This window comes from Agelaius tricolor, unplaced genomic scaffold (assembly GCF_023055355.1).
Source record: "Agelaius tricolor isolate 1412-34295 unplaced genomic scaffold, bAgeTri1.0.p SCAF_18, whole genome shotgun sequence".
In the NCBI taxonomy this organism is placed as follows: Eukaryota; Metazoa; Chordata; class Aves; order Passeriformes; family Icteridae; genus Agelaius; species Agelaius tricolor.
In genome coordinates this window covers 3,917,885-3,934,131 of record NW_027269278.1, presented here as the reverse complement: position 1 = coordinate 3,934,131, position 16,247 = coordinate 3,917,885, and the positions used below count along the sequence as shown (strand labels likewise).

General features: G+C 51.3%; 1 protein-coding gene across 3 annotated transcripts in view; it reads left to right on the top strand.

Moving 5' to 3' along the window:
* Positions 1-3,838: 3,838 nt before the first annotated feature.
* The window catches only part of UBE2D2 (ubiquitin conjugating enzyme E2 D2), a 36,555-nt gene continuing 24,146 nt past the window's right edge, over positions 3,839-16,247 (top strand). The window contains exons 1-2 of one of the 3 annotated variants that reach the window (XM_071443075.1): positions 3,839-4,410; positions 13,043-13,106. In XM_071443075.1, the coding sequence (XP_071299176.1) occupies positions 4,387-4,410; positions 13,043-13,106 (88 nt within the window). In that variant the 5' untranslated portion in view covers positions 3,839-4,386. The remainder of the gene's footprint in view (positions 4,411-13,042; positions 13,107-16,247) is intronic. The other 2 variants (XM_071443077.1, XM_071443076.1) reach the window with 2 other exon arrangements.

Sequence of the window (16,247 nt, the reverse complement as noted above, 5' to 3'; positions counted from 1 at the left end):
TCCTGGGGACCCTTCACCATCCTCGTGTCCCTCTTTGGATTCTGTTTCTCATATTGTGGTGCCCAGACCTGCCCCCAGTAGAGGCTGGATACCTGTGGCATGTCCCCAGCCAAAAGGCAGGCCAGGAGCAGGGTGTTCTCCCTGGCACCCCCTGGGTGAAGGGCTGTGAGCAGGCAGCAGCAGCAGTGTGACAGAGCTGGCTCTGCTGCAGGATGGGCACGGCAGCAGCACTTCCTTCCTTTAATTCCCTTGTTTTCCATTGTCTGGGGAAGCAGGTAGAGCTGCTGGCTTCATGCTGAGGGCAGGCTGCCCAGTGACAGCTTTCCCTGGGGATACCTGCAGGGATGGGGTTCCAGTGCCAGGCTGGTGTCAAAAGTGGCTTTGGTCCCTTGACTAAAAGTGCTGCAGTCGGTGGTTTTAGTGCTGCAGTTGCACCAGCAGTGTCCCTCAGAGGTCCCGTGTGACAGGGCTGCTTTACTGACACAAAATAGCAAAAATAAAGTGCTCTGCAATATTCTGTGTGGCCTTGGGCTGTGTGAACCAGGCCAGACTTTCTGGTGCAGTGAGGAGCCACGGTGTGCTGCAGGAGATCTGGTAGCAGCAGAAGAAGCTTCTGAAGCTTCCTGGACCTCCTAAGCATCCATTGTTTCTCATTTAGTGAGCCAAGCACTTCCACAGAATCATGGAGTGTCCTGAATTGGAAGGGACCCACAAAGATGATCAAGCCCAGCTCCTGACAGCCCCAGGAATCCCACCCAGTGCCTGAGAGCATTGTCCAAATGCTCGTTGGACAAGCTTCTTGTCCCAGCATTCGGCTGTGGGACAAAGGAGGGGGCAGCCAAGGGGGCCAGGGAGGATTTGGGAATTTCCCCCTTGGTCTCCAGATTCTTCAGGGCCCTGACCTTGGCTCACAGAGCCCACATAGGGATGTTCTGCCTTCCCAGGGATGTGCAGCCTTTCCCAGGGATATGCAGCCTTTCCCAGGGATGTGCAGCCTTTCCCAGGGATGTGCAGCCTTTCCCAGGGATGTGCAGCCTTTGCCTTCCCAGGGATGTGCTGCCTTCCCAGGGATGTGCAGCCTTTCCCAGGGATGTGCAGCCTTTGCCTTCCCAGGGATGTGCTGCCTTCCCAGGGATGTGCAGCCTTTCCCAGGGATGTGCAGCCTTTCCCAGGGATGTGCTGCCTTCCCAGGGATGTGCAGCCTTTCCCAGGGATGTGCAGCCTTTGCCTTTCCCAGGGATGTGCCCAGGCTGCTTTGCCTCAGCCTGACCCCAGCCTGGAGCCCTCAGCAATGATGAGTTTCAAGTCCTGGTGGCAGAATGGAGCCTCCCTCCATCCCTGCTGCTCTGAGTGCTGCACACCCCTCACCCACTGAGGTTCTGCCTTCTTTTGGAGCACCAGAACCTTCCCAGGAGAAAGAGAGTTTGAATGTAAGAGATGTCAGTGGACCAATCTGTGATTTCTGTCAGCTGCCAGCACTTGCAGGGTCCTGTGGCACTGACTCCCCACGTACATGTTGGGTAGAAAAACCATTTTTACTCATTTTGGAGCTGTCACAGGCTGGCATTGGAACATGATGAGCTTCCAGTCCCTTCCAACCCAAACCATTCCATGATTCCATGACTGGGGTGGTACTGCTGGCCAGAGCACCTTTGGGACAGAGGCTGCTCCTGGTCCTTTTTCTCTGGGAGTTTTCACTTTTCTTTGAATCTTGTCCAACATTGGAAGTTTCTCCTTTTCCAGTTGTGTCTCTCCTCCTTTAGAGTGACTTTTTTGCACCCTCTAACCAAGGCCTCATAAGTTATCAAAGCCTGGAATAACTAGATTTAACCAGCTTGGCTGGGAAGTTTCTATTCCATTAAATCCTTGTACCTTTCCCTAAGCCCTTCAGGAGTTTTTTCCCCTAATACAGAACTGCAACTTGACCCTGCAGAGCTCATCAGAGGGATTTGGTGAAGGAAAGGCACATAGAGACAGGAGCCACCTGAGGACAAGGCAGAGCTCAGAGAACTCCTGCAGTGATGCTTGGATGCTTGGGAGCAGGAGATGTTGGCATGGGATGGTGCTGGCAGGTGCAGACAGCAGATCCCTCAGCAGCTCCCTTTGGAGCTCAGGCACAGCAGTGTCCCCAGGATAGGGACAGTCACACCCACAGGGGCTGCAGGAGCAGCTCTGGCCCTGGGAGACAGAAGGGAGGAAGCTGCAGCTGGAAACTCCTCAAATGCTGTGAGGGGGCTGTGAAAAGCTGGGGCTGCCCCTGGATCCCTGGCAGTGTCCCAGGCCAGGCTGGGCAGGGCTGGGAGCACCCTGGGACAGAGGAAGGTGTCCCTGCCCCAGGCAGGGGGTGGGACTGGGATGATCTTTAAGATCTCATCCAATCCAAGCCAGTCTGTGATTCTGAGATTCTGTGAAATGCCATTCCTGGACGTCTTGGCTGTTACCTTGTGAAAAACCATGATGAAAATGACTTTCCTGCTTCCATATCTTATCTGGTGGAGCAGTTTGCATGCAGCTGGCAGCAAACAGCAGGTCTTCATTATCCCTGGTATCAGAACCACAACCAAACCACTTTTCTATCTCCTCCTGGGGACAGAATCCAACGCTTCTCCTGTGAATACTAGAAAAAGGTTACTTTCATCTTGGCTGACTTGGAAAACTGCCTCAGAAACAGGAAAAGGTTCCAGAGATGTTCCCAAGGGGTGAGAAGCCTGTTGTGCCCTGGAACACGGCCCCAGCCACGATGTTTGCCCAGCCAGGTGTGAGCCAGGGGCTGTGCTGCCCTCAGGGACCACAGGAGCATCTCCCATAAAAGGAATCTGGGATTCACTTCCAGTGATGGGGATCAGGCATTGGCTGGGCCATACAAAAGGAAAGCAGAAAATGCTGGAAGAAAAGCACTTTTACCCCAACCCAGTATTGGCTTTAGGAGCCAGGACTGCTTGGGATTAGTGTTTGAGCCTTCCCAGTGCTGTGGCCAGGATGAAGGGTGTGTTGCCTTGTCATCAGATCAATGAGCTGTGCTGGCTTGTCTGGAATTTGGCAATCAGGGAATGCCCAAAATGAAAAGGAAAGAAAGAAAAGCGAAAGAAAAGAACAGGAAGCCACAAGATGAACCAAAGTAATTGAAAAAAAAAAAAAAAAACAAAAAAAAAAAACAAAAAAAACACCCCAAAAACCAAAAACCCCCAACCAAACAAAAAACAACCAAACCCACCCAGAGAGCCATTTTTATGAATTTTTGGTTTATTTTCTCTGTAACAAATGTGGAGGGAGAAGAAATTAATTCAAAATACACCCTGTGTTACAGCCTCCAGAAATGCTGAAGTCTTACAGAAGGCTGACAGCAAAGTCAGCATGAGAACAGCCCACCATGGCCCAGAGGCAGCACCAGGGACTCTCAACCCCACCTGGGCACAGGAAGGAGCAGGGACACTGTCACCAGCGGTGTTTCAGTGCCATTTAACGTGAGTTGTGCTTCCCAGGGCCAGCCAAGGCCCACAAGCTCCATCAGGACAAGCCAATCACGGCTGCAGCCCCTCAAGTGCTCCAAGAGGGCTCTGCCTGCCCCAAGTGCGCTCCCGGCCTGCCCGGGACAGGGCCTGGGGACCTCCGCGCTGGGGCCGGGCGGCTCCACAAGGGGCAGGGGGTGGAGAACTGGGGCCGGGGGGAGCTCAGGCCAGTCCTGCCATCCCGAACCCGTCCGGTCCCCTCAGGCCGGTCCCGTCCCCTCAGTCTCGGGGCCGGCTCGGCCGGGACTTTTTCCCGTCCCGTCTTCTCGCGAGAGAACGCGCTGTGGCGTCACGCGCCGCGGCGGCCGCCTCGCGCGCGCGCGCTCTCACGCCGCTGCCGTATCCTTCCGCGCGCTCCCCCTCCCCCTTCTGGAGAGTTCTGCACGGCGGCCGGCACGACAAATAGTCCCCGCAGCTCCCCGCCCTCTCCTCCCCCTCCTGCTCCTCCTCCTCCTCCTCCTCCCGCCGCTCCTGTCCTGGCCTCTCCCTTCCTTCCCCTCCCCGCCACGGCGGTGTCTCCGCCCCGGGAACCGGAGCGGTGCCCGGGGGCAGCGGCGGCGGCGGCGTGGCGGAGTGATCCGCTGCGGACGGCGCGGAGGCAGCGCATAAAGCGGCGGTGGCGGCGGAGGGAACGGAGGAGCTGCGGCAGCGCTGAGCCCGCGGCCGCCATCGCCCGACACCGGCCAGGCCCCGGCCCCGCCGCCCCGGGGGGCCCCGGTCCCCTCCCGCCCCTCCGCTCGCTTCGTCCCTCCCCGTCCCCTCCCCGCGCAGCCGCCACCTCCGCGCTCCTCCTCCTCCCCCCCTCCCCTCGCAAATAGTCCCGCGGGCCGCCCCCTCCCTCCGCCCGCGCCCCTCCTGCCGCCGCCTCGCGCACACAATGGCGCTGAAGAGAATCCACAAGGTAAGGGCCGAGCCGGCCCGGCCCCGCACGGCCCCGCTCCCCCCGGCCCGTTCGCCTTATATAACCCGGCCCGGCCCCGGGCCTGCAGTGGGGGGGGCGGGCAGGCCGAGCCGGGCCGGGCCCGCCCGGGTTCCCTCCCGCGGGGCTCGGGCCGGGCGGCAGCGCTGGGGCCGCTCCCGGGGGCCGCGGCCGCTTTGTTCGAGGGGGGCCTGGCCGGGCCTGCCCGCGGGGCTCCACCGCGGCCGGGCCCCTCCGGAGCAACGTGGCCCCCGAGCCGGGGCCGCGAGGGGGCGCCGGCGGCGGGGCCGGGCCGGAGGTGGCGGCGGCCCCGGCAGCTGCTGCGGCTCCGCGGGGCCCGGCCCGGCCCGGCCGGAGGAAGGCGCCCCGAGGAGCGCAGCGTGGCCCGCGCTGGAAGTTCCGGCGTGGCTCGTCTCGGAGCCCCGTGGCCAAGGGCTCCTCTGCCTCCTTCAGCAGCGACAAGGATCGCGGTGTCGGGCAGCTGAGCGCACTAAACCTGTCATACAGCAGTGTGGTTTGTTCTTTTAATGGAGCCAGCGCTGTTCTACAGCCTGAGTCATCCCGCAGGCTGGTAGGGAAAGCTGCGAGCTTGCCTTCTCCTGGAGCGGGAGCCGCGCCGTGCTCCGTGTCCTGGCTTTTTGGAAAAACACTGCTGCCCAGTCCATTGCCGTCTTAGGACAATGTTTGCTTGATCCATCAGTGTCTTTTACCAGGAAAAAACCCTCGACGGTAATTGCAGTCCACTTGTATTACCTTGGTGACTCAGGCAGGGAGTTTGTATCCTTTTCCCTGCAAATTGTGTAGCTGTCAGTTTGGAGTCTGTACAAGGTTCAGGTGTAGCAAACAGCCCTTCCATAGTGTTTCTCCTCTTGATCACTATTTAAATTCTTTTTTACCTAGAACCAGCTGTAAACCCACCACCTCACAGCTCACTCTGTAGCTCTGTTTAGTTTTGTGTGTAGTGTTGGGTCTGTGTTAACATCTCTGCTTTGGTTGTAGGTTACCTTGGAGGCTTTGTGAAGCTTCATGTGTCCTACTGATCAGGTTAAAGCTCAGGTGGAGAAGAAAATGGAGGAGAGCTTGAAGCCTTACTTATGCTTGTGGAATAGGTAGCCCTGGGAAGGGAGGTGTTTGGATTGTGATTTTAGACTGTTGGATTTTCCAGCTGTGGATCTGGTAGTGAGTTACATAAAGAAACTGTGTTCCAGCTGAGTCTTGCTTCTCTGCAAGTGTTCTGTCCCTTACTTTAGTGGTCCTCAGGGCATTGTGGAAACTCTTCCACGGTGTTTGTGTGCCCACAAGTTCTTTGGAAGAGCTCTTACTCCTCAGCAGTGGGTTCATAGGCCTCGGGGACAGCAGTAGATGCTAAATAGGGTAAATGTGGCTGTGGGGGGGCTGGACACACATAGTGCAGGGCTGTTGTGGAGAGGTGAATCTTGGGTGAGGTAAATCAGGAAAGCTGCTTGGTTGTGGTTCAGTGCATGCTGAGGGTCAGGAGTCAACATTGTGAGAGCACTTGCATTTCCAGGCTGGTTTGTGACAGCAGAAAAGCTGGATGTGTGGAGTCTTTGTTAACGTTGGGTGCTTGTGGACTGACTCCTCATGCTGCTTTTCAACATAAAGAACCCTGAGAGATAATGGGGACTGTGTAGGGCTGTGAGAGTCTTCAAAGCCTTGGGAAGTAGCAAGACCATCACCAAAGCAGTTTTGTGTGAGCTCTGCAAAGAGAGTTTCAGTGGAGTGTGGTGGCTGTGGAGGAGAGGGAGATGCTGGGGCTGGAGGCAGCATTTCCACTAAACAGCGTATGGGGAGGGAAATCAATCTGCCTGTTGTAGCAGCCCAGATGCTTTGGAAGTTGGATGGGCGTGAAGCTACAGGCTGAAGGAGCCCTCGGAGCTGCTGTGGGTGTCTCGGTGTAACTGCTTTGGCAATCATGGCTGGCTGTTTACGCTCTCTCGGGCTATTTTAAACCCCCTGCAGAGCGCTCCTATCATCATCTCAGGCTGCTTGTGGTCTCTGGGAGGGTGCAGTGGCCGTCCCTGTCAGGATAACGAGGGGACAGCCAGGTTCTGACCTTTGCTGCTGCAGCTTGTGGCAGGAGCAGAAGCCTGCAGAATGTGGATTGAGTAGGAATAATCCCAGTGCACTCGAGCACAGAGACACGATGGCAGAGAAAACTGCTGCTTTGGCTGTTTTATAAGGGTGTTATCAGTCATGGTATATCAGTGTGCACGGCTCAGTCTGGCCACTGGCTCTTGCTCTTGGCAGTTGGGGTTTTTACTGAGCCACAAAGGCTTTCTAGGAGATTTTTGTCAAAATTTTTGTGTCCTCGGATAACACAGGGCTGAGAACTTGGAAAGGAGAAAATCCCAAGAGTGAAGGTTTGATACAGTGTTACCTGAAATGGCCTCTTCTACGTTGAACTCGGCTGCGAGGGGGCAGAACAAGCAGCGAGCCCGTGTTGTTGCTGGCCTGTGAGGCAGCCCAGGAGCCTGCAGGGTCTGTCCCAGTCTGTCACTGGTGGCACAGTTGCTCTGGGGATTGTGCAGAGGCTCGAGCTGGGGTAACATGTGTGCACACAGCAGCAGCTGTTCTCTAAGCAGATGCGCCAAAAGAGCTCAGGCTGGGTGAGACCTGCTCTCAGATTGCTGCCTGTGTTACTCACCACAGTATTTCGGGCACTGAGGCTCCAAATTCTTGTTTGGGTGCTTTTATTGGATCATGGGTCTGAAACTTGAAATCTTTCCTTGTGACAAGTGTAAGCAATACTGCCAGGGTGAGTCCCTCCTGCCCAGTAATCGAATTGGTATTTTTATATATATGTAAAAATGGTCTATTTTATTCCAGATGTATTTTATAAGAAAAGCAGTGTGAAGCAATCCAAGGGCAGGACGGAAGGGATGTACAGGAGGGCCTTCCATTTTAAGGTTTAAGCCAAAACCTTTTGGATTCAGCCCCATCCCCATCTGTGTTGCTGATCTTTAGGGAATGCAATACCTCTAAGTGGATAACTAGGGCACCGTTTGGAGTTCTTTGAATGGAAAGCAAGGAAAAGGTTAGCTCATTGTCTTGCAGGGTTCCCCTGTGTGATGGGCGGGTGAGGGGGAAGGGAAAGCAGCAGCTGTGCTCGAGCCCTGCTCAAGTAAAACACTTTCTGTAGCAGAGGAATTGGGGATTACTACTGCTTATAATGTACAGGCACAAAAACCAGCGAGCTAAACTGAATTCCATAGTGCTGCTCCTGTGTAGCTGTGGAAGAGAGGGGTAGTCCTTGCTGTAGTCCTGCAGTCCAGAGATGCTTGGGCATCACTTGTGCCCAGAGGAGCAGTGGGATTGTGAGGACAAGGGTGCAGAGCAGCCTTGGTGGTCAGAGTTGTGTTTGTGCTACCTGTGCTGGGCAGAGCTGGTGTTATTTCTGTGCTGCCAGTTCTGTACAGCAGCCAGTGGGAGCAACTGGGTTCTTCCGCTGGGCCTCTCGCTGAGTGCGTGGAGCTGCCAGCACAGCCCATCTGTGTTGGAGAGCTTGTGTACAGAGAATGCTGCTGCAGCTTCTGTTAGCTAGAGAGGTGTTTTGATACTCACATTCTACACCAGGAGGAAGTTACACATTGCTTTGGTCTTCTTCCTGTTCAGGCTTTGGAAAAAAAAATAAAAAAAGAAAGGTGGCAGTTACATCAGAGCTTGTTTATAACATGTACTTTGGCTGTAGCTGTGTTTCATGATTTCTCATGCTGCTCACTTGCCTTCTGACTTTTGCAGAGTCTTGTGAAGAGTCAGAGTTGGGGGATCTGAGCAGCTTCAAGCATTGCAAAAGCAGTTTTTGTCAAAAGGATTAAAATGCTTCTGTGAATTGTAGTGGCAGATGCTCTGGAATGACAGCCCTGTGGGTGGGAGAGCACCTGTGGACACTGTAGGGAATTGTTGGTCTGACCTTGGTGCACGTGGGTGGTGCTGCCTCCTGCCCAGTGCTGCTGGGCAGGTGGAGAGCAGAGCTGGGGGAAATGCCTCTGGTACAGCTCTGGCACCTGGCAGGGAGATGCTGCTGGCCCAGGGAAGGGGCATGGCTCTTCCCATCCTGCTGGCCCTGCACAGGGATCTGGCAGCTCCTCTGTGCCATGGTCCTGAGGTGAGGCAGGGTGTGATCAATTTGACTTTGGCCCTCATTCCCCATTGCTTTACTCTGTTGGGAGCTGGGAACAATTCATGGCTAAAGTGGCTACGAGTTCCTTTTTGGTTACATAAGTCAGGATTTTGTAACCTCTCCCTACACTGCCTGTTGCTGAAGGGTTCAGGGGCTTCAGGCAAATAAACTTGCTAAAGGCAAATGAAAAGCTTATTTCACTTACAGCAGCAACCTGAGGCAGAAATTAGGTTTATAATCAAGCTAATGTGGTCTCTCAGTAAAGTACAATGTGAAAGCAGCTCAGACTGGAGCAGAGTGGAAAGCCTGTGGAGTTCAAGCTAAGAGGACTTTGGATAATCCAGAGGAGTACATATAGTGTGTTGGAGTGGATTTGAGGAGCTCTGCTGTATCCCAAGGCTTAGAAAAATTGCTGGAGCTGGCTTGTAAAAAAAAATAAAAAAGCTGGCTCCTTACTTGCCTGATTGGCTTCTTGATGCTGCCAGTTATGTTGGTTATTCTTACTGAAGGCTGTATTAGCATTAAATTAATCCTTAAAACTAGTCTTATCTTTTGGCCAGAGCAGGTTTTACCAGGAGTGTGTTAGGCTGGGGAGGGATTTGTTGTCTAGAGGAGTAAATTGGAACTTTACTGACAAATGTCTTTGGAGTTGATAATTATAACTTGAAACGTGTGCAGGGTTAAACTTATAAGACTTAAACCATTTGTGTTTGAGTTTTTTGAAAGCTTTTTGTGCAGTTGGTGGATGCCTGCATTGAGGTATGTTCTAAAGGCACAGTACCACTCCTGGAAGCAGAACAGGAGCAGGGTAGGGCTCAGGGTGTGTGGGGCTGAGCAGGGCTGGTGCTGCTGCTTTACCTGTGAGCCTCGAGGCCTCGTGGCAGCTGGTGCCTGTCATGACTTGGGAAGCACAGCTGGGGGATCTGTGGTATAAGCACATTCCATCTACCTTAAAATGCTTTCCTGGAACCCCTTTGTGGGGATTGGTTTGTTGGGAACTTAAGATCATGATTAAATTGGGTTTTGGAGCCTAAATATCAGTTTCTTGTGAGATTTTTGTAGCTTTTAGGGTATCTCCTGTGTGGATTTAATGGTAGTAGTTTTGTTCAGCTTGGCCTTTAGGCAGGACACCTTGAACCTTGCTTTGTGATGTTCTTCCACTTCCTCATTTTTGCTAAGGGACTCATTAAGAGTTGTGAGATGGGTCAGGTTAATGGTAGGATCCACAGCAGTGGGCCCAGCCCCAGGGATATTTTCCTTAGGGGAGATGACAGAAACTTAAAGTTCTGTAAGATGCCTTCAGCTGGAAAGCCAGCTCAGGGTGAGGCAGCCCTGGGAGCTGAGTAACTCAGCCTGGAACTTGATCTAAAGGCTGCTTGTAAATTCCTGAAGCAAAACCTGCATGTACTTAAGGATCAAAAACTGTCTGGAGTGGAAACTGCTATGGCTTTCTTCAGGTTTTGGCTTTCTATCAGTGTGGTCAAGGTCAGTCTTTCTCATGGACCAGCAGGACTTCCTGGATCACAGGAAAAAACAGTGGGCTTGGCAACTTGGGATCCAGTACATCAGGTTGTAGATGATACCAGCCTGTAACTGAATCCTCCATGTGTTATGAGTTCCAGTTTTATGGAACTCCAGGGTCATTTGTTCTGAGTCACAGAAACCAGCTGGTTCTCAGAGTCCCTCAGCAGCAGCTGGAAGCCAGGACCTTGCTGGCTCTGGTGTCATGCTCCTGATACCTCAGGAGCTGCACAGGAGCCTGCAGAAAGCAGAGCAGCCTCTGGCACAGGTGCCTGGCTCTGTGCAGCAGCGGGGGATGCTCCTCTCTGTGCTACCAGTCATGAGCTGCTCCTTTCCTGCTCCTGAACTTGGCTCTGCAGGTGTACAGGGAGTCTTGGAGCAGCTGGAAGGCCATGGCAGGGCATGTTCAAGGGCTGATCTGTGCCCTGCCAGGAAATCCAGGGCTGTGTTTGCCTCTCCTGTAGGCAGAAGCAGCTGGTGCCTGCACTCCAGAGGAGTCTTGAGGGGTGAAGGGGAGGAGCTGAACTCGTTCTCCAAGCTGTTCTACAAAATTTGGGAAGTTTTGTGCTGCAGGGGCTTGTATTGAGAGTTGGTGCAATACTTTAAGCAGAAGGAACTTACACACTGGTTTTTACATAAACCTTTTAATCTGTGGTGTTTAATTCCATGAATTTATGGAGCAGAACCTGAAATGCCACCTTGTCACTGAGACAAGTGGTACAAGTGGTTGTTGTAAGTCATCGCTTTCTAGTGAGATAATACCCAGGGCTTCAGAAAACTCAGAAATCTCTCTGGAACTGAATGTGTAGAGAATGAAATAGTATTTTGATGAGAAACTGCTACCACCTGACCTTCACTGCTGCCTCTGTGGCCTTGGAGATTTACCTTGTGGTCCCTCTCATGTGCAGTTTGAAGTGGTTGGTGCATTTGGGCAGCAGGGTGTAGGGGGAGTGTCAGGGCAGCTCTGGAGCTGTGTATTCTACTAACTGGTAAAGTGTGTGCCCAATTTGTAACTATTTCCCTTTTATAGCAGGGAAGGTGCATGTTGTGTGTTCATAAATATCCATGGTAGGTTGTGGTCATGCATGGAAAACATGGATTCTTACAGCTGTACCTTCTGGGTCACGTGGATGTGTAGTATTGGTGCATAAAATGGGATGAGAAGTGGCAAGGAGTATTTTTTTTAATTGTGTATTTTGGGTTTTGAATACAATAGCATTAAATATTTTTTTCCAGAAAATCAGAGTCCAGTATTGTTTGGAAGTGGACTGTACTCCAACACCTTTAGAAAGAGTAGGTACATTGCTGTCATTGCTCTTTTAAAAGTTTCCTGCCTGTTGTGTGTGGACTCAGTTCATTCTTGGTGGCCATGACTGGACAGCCCCTGAGGAAGGTGTGTGTAGGTTTCTGCACCTTCCTGTGCTGCCCTGGTGGTTCAGGGTGCTGGAACCACTCCAAAGGGCTTTGTGTCTTTGGGGGACACTTGGTGAGGCTCTCTCCCCCTCCAGGAGGGAGAAGGCTCTTCAGCAGGTGCTGCATGCTCAGTGTCTGTTCCTGCCCATGTCCATACTGAACACCAAGTGGAAAAAGCCCAGCAGGAGCCCTAGAAAAGCTTCCATAGTCTGGTTCAAGTCAAGGAGGCTTCCAGCAGGGCTCTTTAGAAGCTGGAAGCTGCTGAGGGCAAACCCCAAACATGTGTGTGTGTCAGGAGCTGTGAGGTTTTCTGGGCTCTGCATCTGGAGGGGGAACTCCAGAGATTCAGGTGTTTGATGTGAGGCAACATTTGTGTCTTGTGGGTTTGGTTAGTGGTGGCCTCCCAGTTCCTGGGAAGTAGAAGCTGGAACTGCCAGAGATCATCTGTTCAAAAGCTTAATCACTGCCTGTGAATAACAAAAGGCCATTAAATGGCAAATTTTCTTCCATTCCTGCAATCAGCTTGTCTTAATCATTGTACTTATGTGTTTTGTCTGCCAAAAGCCTGGTATGGAGACTCCAGTTTGGACTGTTCTGAGAGGTGAAAAGCTGAACACAAAAGGACCAGGGACAGCATGGGAGTGTTTCCTGAGCACTAGATAATAGTTGTAATCCTTATCTGGTGTGTGTTCAGCTTTCTAGACTGAGATCACAGAGAAAAATGGTGATATGTTCAGGCCTATCATGCAAAGCAGGTCAGTGACTGAGCCAGAAATGGAGCAGGTAAAGTTTGACTTCAAAGTTTTACTCTGTTTGCACTTTCCACCAAACATCCACTTCCTGAGCAAATGGCTGGTGTGAATTACTGGTAACAGTAACTCTCTGAACTGTGCTGAAATTTTGCTTCAAACTGAAGCAAAATAACATAGTTTAGCTGTAGTGAGTTACTCACCCTGTTCAGACTCATAATAGGATTTCTTCAGAGGAGAATTTGACTGACACAGGCACTGAAAAGTGGGGGATTTCAGTGAGGTGTGTGGGCATGGCAGGCCTTGTGTTTTATTCCACTCCAGCCACGGTCACTGATGTGTACGTGTGGAGGTGAAACAGCCCCAGGGTATGGGAGCTGTGTGTGCTGCAGGCTGGCTGTGGAGCTGATAAACTGGATCACTGGAGCAGCACTGCCACTGTTACAGCTGAGGGAATAAAAAAGGCTGATACTGAGAATTGTTGGCTTGAGGCCATCTTATCTCTCAGTGACCCGGGGCTGGTGGAAGATGCAGTACCTGGTCATGGTTTGGGCCAGTGCAGGCAGAGCTGGCAGCCCCTGTGACCTGGGGATTGCTGTACTTGGGGCTCTGGAGCTGGACAGGTCCCTGAGGCCTCTGCCAGCTGTGTCTCCTGGGTTTAAGATGCAACTTGACTTTTCAGAGTCCTGGTTATTAGTTCTGTGGTGCTGCCAGAGTGCCCCTAGCAGCCTTTGAGCAATGACATGGTTGTTTTTGAAATGAAGTGAAACAAACTCTTCCTGTTTTTTAGGAGTTGAACGACCTGGCACGTGATCCTCCAGCACAGTGTTCAGCAGGGCCTGTCGGGGATGACAGTGAGTATCTGCTCTCAGCAAGCACCTGCCCTCTGCCATGTTTTTCCTTTTCCTTCTGAAATGGGATGTCCAGTTCCTCAGCAAGGAGAATCCTTCTGTTTCTTTTAGAGTACTAGATAATATTCTACCTCCTGATCTTAAATTTGCTGCTCTTCTGTATCTCTTACATCTTCCTTGTGTGCCAGTGGTGTTATTCCCACTCTATTGATTGGGCAACTCAATGCACATCTTAAATTACACCTTTTCAATTAACTGTTCTGGAATTCTCCTGGGGAATGGTGTTAGGAAACCTCAGGAGATCTGTGGTCAAACCAACAAGCAGCTGCCCACAGCCTTCTGAACTCAGATATCTTAACTATACATAGTGTCTGAAAACTGGGCTCAAATCAGCATGCCCTGCCAGGTCCTGTGTAAGGGACAGCCTCAGACAATCTTCTTGGCCTTGCTGTTGAGGTCTGTTCACCTGGGGTGTGACTGGGAGTTGTTGCTCTGTTCTGTGCTCACATTCTTTTCTGTAGCAGCTCTGACAGTGGAAAAGGCTCCTAGAGAACCCTTGGCAGCTGTGACTGCAGTCCCCCTAAACAGCAAACACTGAATTTCCTGTGCAGTGTGGTCTGACAAGTGATGTCAGCAAAGCATCCATGCTCCTGAGAGAGGGGAGAGGGAAGCAGGGAAACCCTCCTTCTCTGTGCTGAGAGCTCTCAGGTATCCTTTCTAAAATGAAAAAACGATGCCAAGATCTTTCTGAATCATTTCTGAGCTACTCAGCAGTGCTGAAGTGTGCAGAAAGTTACACATTCCTGTAGAAATGTAGGGCTACATTTAAAAAAAAGCACTTGAAACCTGAGGGTGAAAATACTGAAATTAGTGGGAATGTTCCTGTTCAGCAGCTCTTTCAAATGAGTGGAAGCCCAGCTTGGTTTTGAGGGTGTTTAGCAGTAGTTACTTCACAACCTATTTCTGCTTTCCAAACAGTATTTCAAAGAGGTTTGTAGTTTCCTAGACAAGAAATTACTAAGATGGGGAGCCAGTCAGAGGCTTTTATTCCCTTAAATTAGAAAGTGTGATTTGTGCCATGATAAACCACTTAGTGTTTTCCAAAGCCTTATCAAAGGTGATGACGATTGTCTGGCAGAGGAGGTGGTAACTGAAGTTGGTGAAGGCTGAGAATGGAAAGTTACTCCTGATACAGAAAGCTTTAAAGTACTATTCAGTTCTCCTGGTGCCACCTTTCTGAAAGACCTCTAATGAAAGCCTTTTGTTCTTGAGAGCCACAATTTGGATGTGTGTAAGTGGATAGCAGTGGCAGCAAGAGAAAGGTGCCTTCTCCCAGGTCCCTGTGCTCCAGGTCTGCTGCAGCTGCCTTGTCAGAACGACATTTCCCAGAGTTCAGGACATGCTGTGCTTGCAGAGTGCTCTCCTGTGGCTGTTCCAGCTGATATAAACTGTCCCCAGCTGGAAGCTTCTCATCCCTGGGCTTCATGGACCTCACAAAGTGAAGGGCTGTTCTGCCTTGTGAACTATAGGAGTGGGGTTTTCTTGGCAATGTAGTTTGAGCTTTCTTCCACCCACCTCTGGCCTGTGTTTTGGAAATGTGCTGGGGACTGGATGATGTTGGTGTGCTTCCAGTGGCTTAGCCTTTTCCAGCATGTACCTGTGCTTACCTACTGAAAACCAGCAGCCCCTGCCTCTGTAAACACCTCTGTTTGCCTGTTTGCAAAGGAAAGAATCAATTGGAATAAGTTCTGCATGACAAATCCATCTCTGCATTCACCAGACTTGTCCTGGATGTTACCAGGATTTAAAGCTTAGGTTAAGCAAGCAGACAAGTCTGGGGTGGGCATTGAGTGGGAAGAAACACAAACCTCCCTTCTAGCTTTCCAAAAGTTGAGATTGCCTGTGGATATGTTTTTATTTCTGGGGTTTTGTTTGGTTTAAGAAAATAGTTTGTTGAGGTTCTCTTTTCAGTGGTGACTCTGCAGAGCAACCACAGTGAATCTCATCAGGATCTGTGAGATTTTTACTGCTTTTGTTTGGATTGGCTGCAATCTCCTGTGGGATTTCTGCTGCCCCTTTGTCCTCTCCTCCATGTTTCTCCCTGTCCTGCTGCAGGTGACAGGGAGCTCCTGGGAAACTGAACCCCTTGAAGATGGGTGAATGCTATATGTGAGCTGCTGTCTTGGTTTCCTAATTCTTCATTGGATGCAGAGTTTCTCAAAGCCAGGCTCCTGAGAGAGTGAATATTTAAGTAGTGAAATCCTCTCTCTCTGTTAGAGCTGAGAACTCTAAGCTCAGGTATCCTTTTTAAAAGGAAAAAATGAGCTGCTAAGGTCTTTCTGAATCATTTCTGAGCTACTCAGCAGTGCTGAAGTGTATAGAAAGTTACACATTCCTGTAGAAATGTAGGAGTAGATTAAAACAAACCTGTTCCAACCCAACAGTCTTCTCCCCTGGCCTTGCAGAGCTACTCCCACTCTGCTTTTTTCCTCCTTCCTTGTATGAGATCATTCTGAGCTGTAGTGCCTGTACCATGTGTAATTAAAAGCTGCTTGTGCTAGATGAGAACAGGTAGTACCACTCCTGCTTTTGGCAGTCCTGACAGCTGGGGGCACCAGGTGCCAGTGAGGCACAGCCCCTTCCACGTGGCTTCAGCTCCTCTCTTGGAGACTTCCTTCTTTGCTGCCATCATCTACAACTCCCCAGTTCTGAAGGTGCTGTGAAGGTGACATCCATGCTGAGGGAAGCTTCCATAGTCTTAATTCACAAATAATTTCCTTGGCTGGTGCTCTTTGCACTGAAGCCTGCGGAGACACAGGAACCCTGAGAGCTCCCCAGTGTGCCTCCCATAGATTGATCAGCTTTGACTGTTTTCCTTTCCAGCACAGCAACATTCTTCACAGATCCTCTGTGTTACCAGGTGAAAGTTCTCTTGGGCAGATGCATACCTGTGAGGATTAACCTGAAATGTGTCCTGGCACATCCTGCTCCAAGTATGGGGCAGACTATCATTCTTGCATTTTCTTAGGACAGTTCTTTCTGCTGCTTTGAGGCCTCTGTGGAGATGATGCTTCAATGTTGTGAGGACAGCACTGGTTTGGTTCACACAGAGCCTGGATTTCTCTTCCATGTGTCACAGGTCTG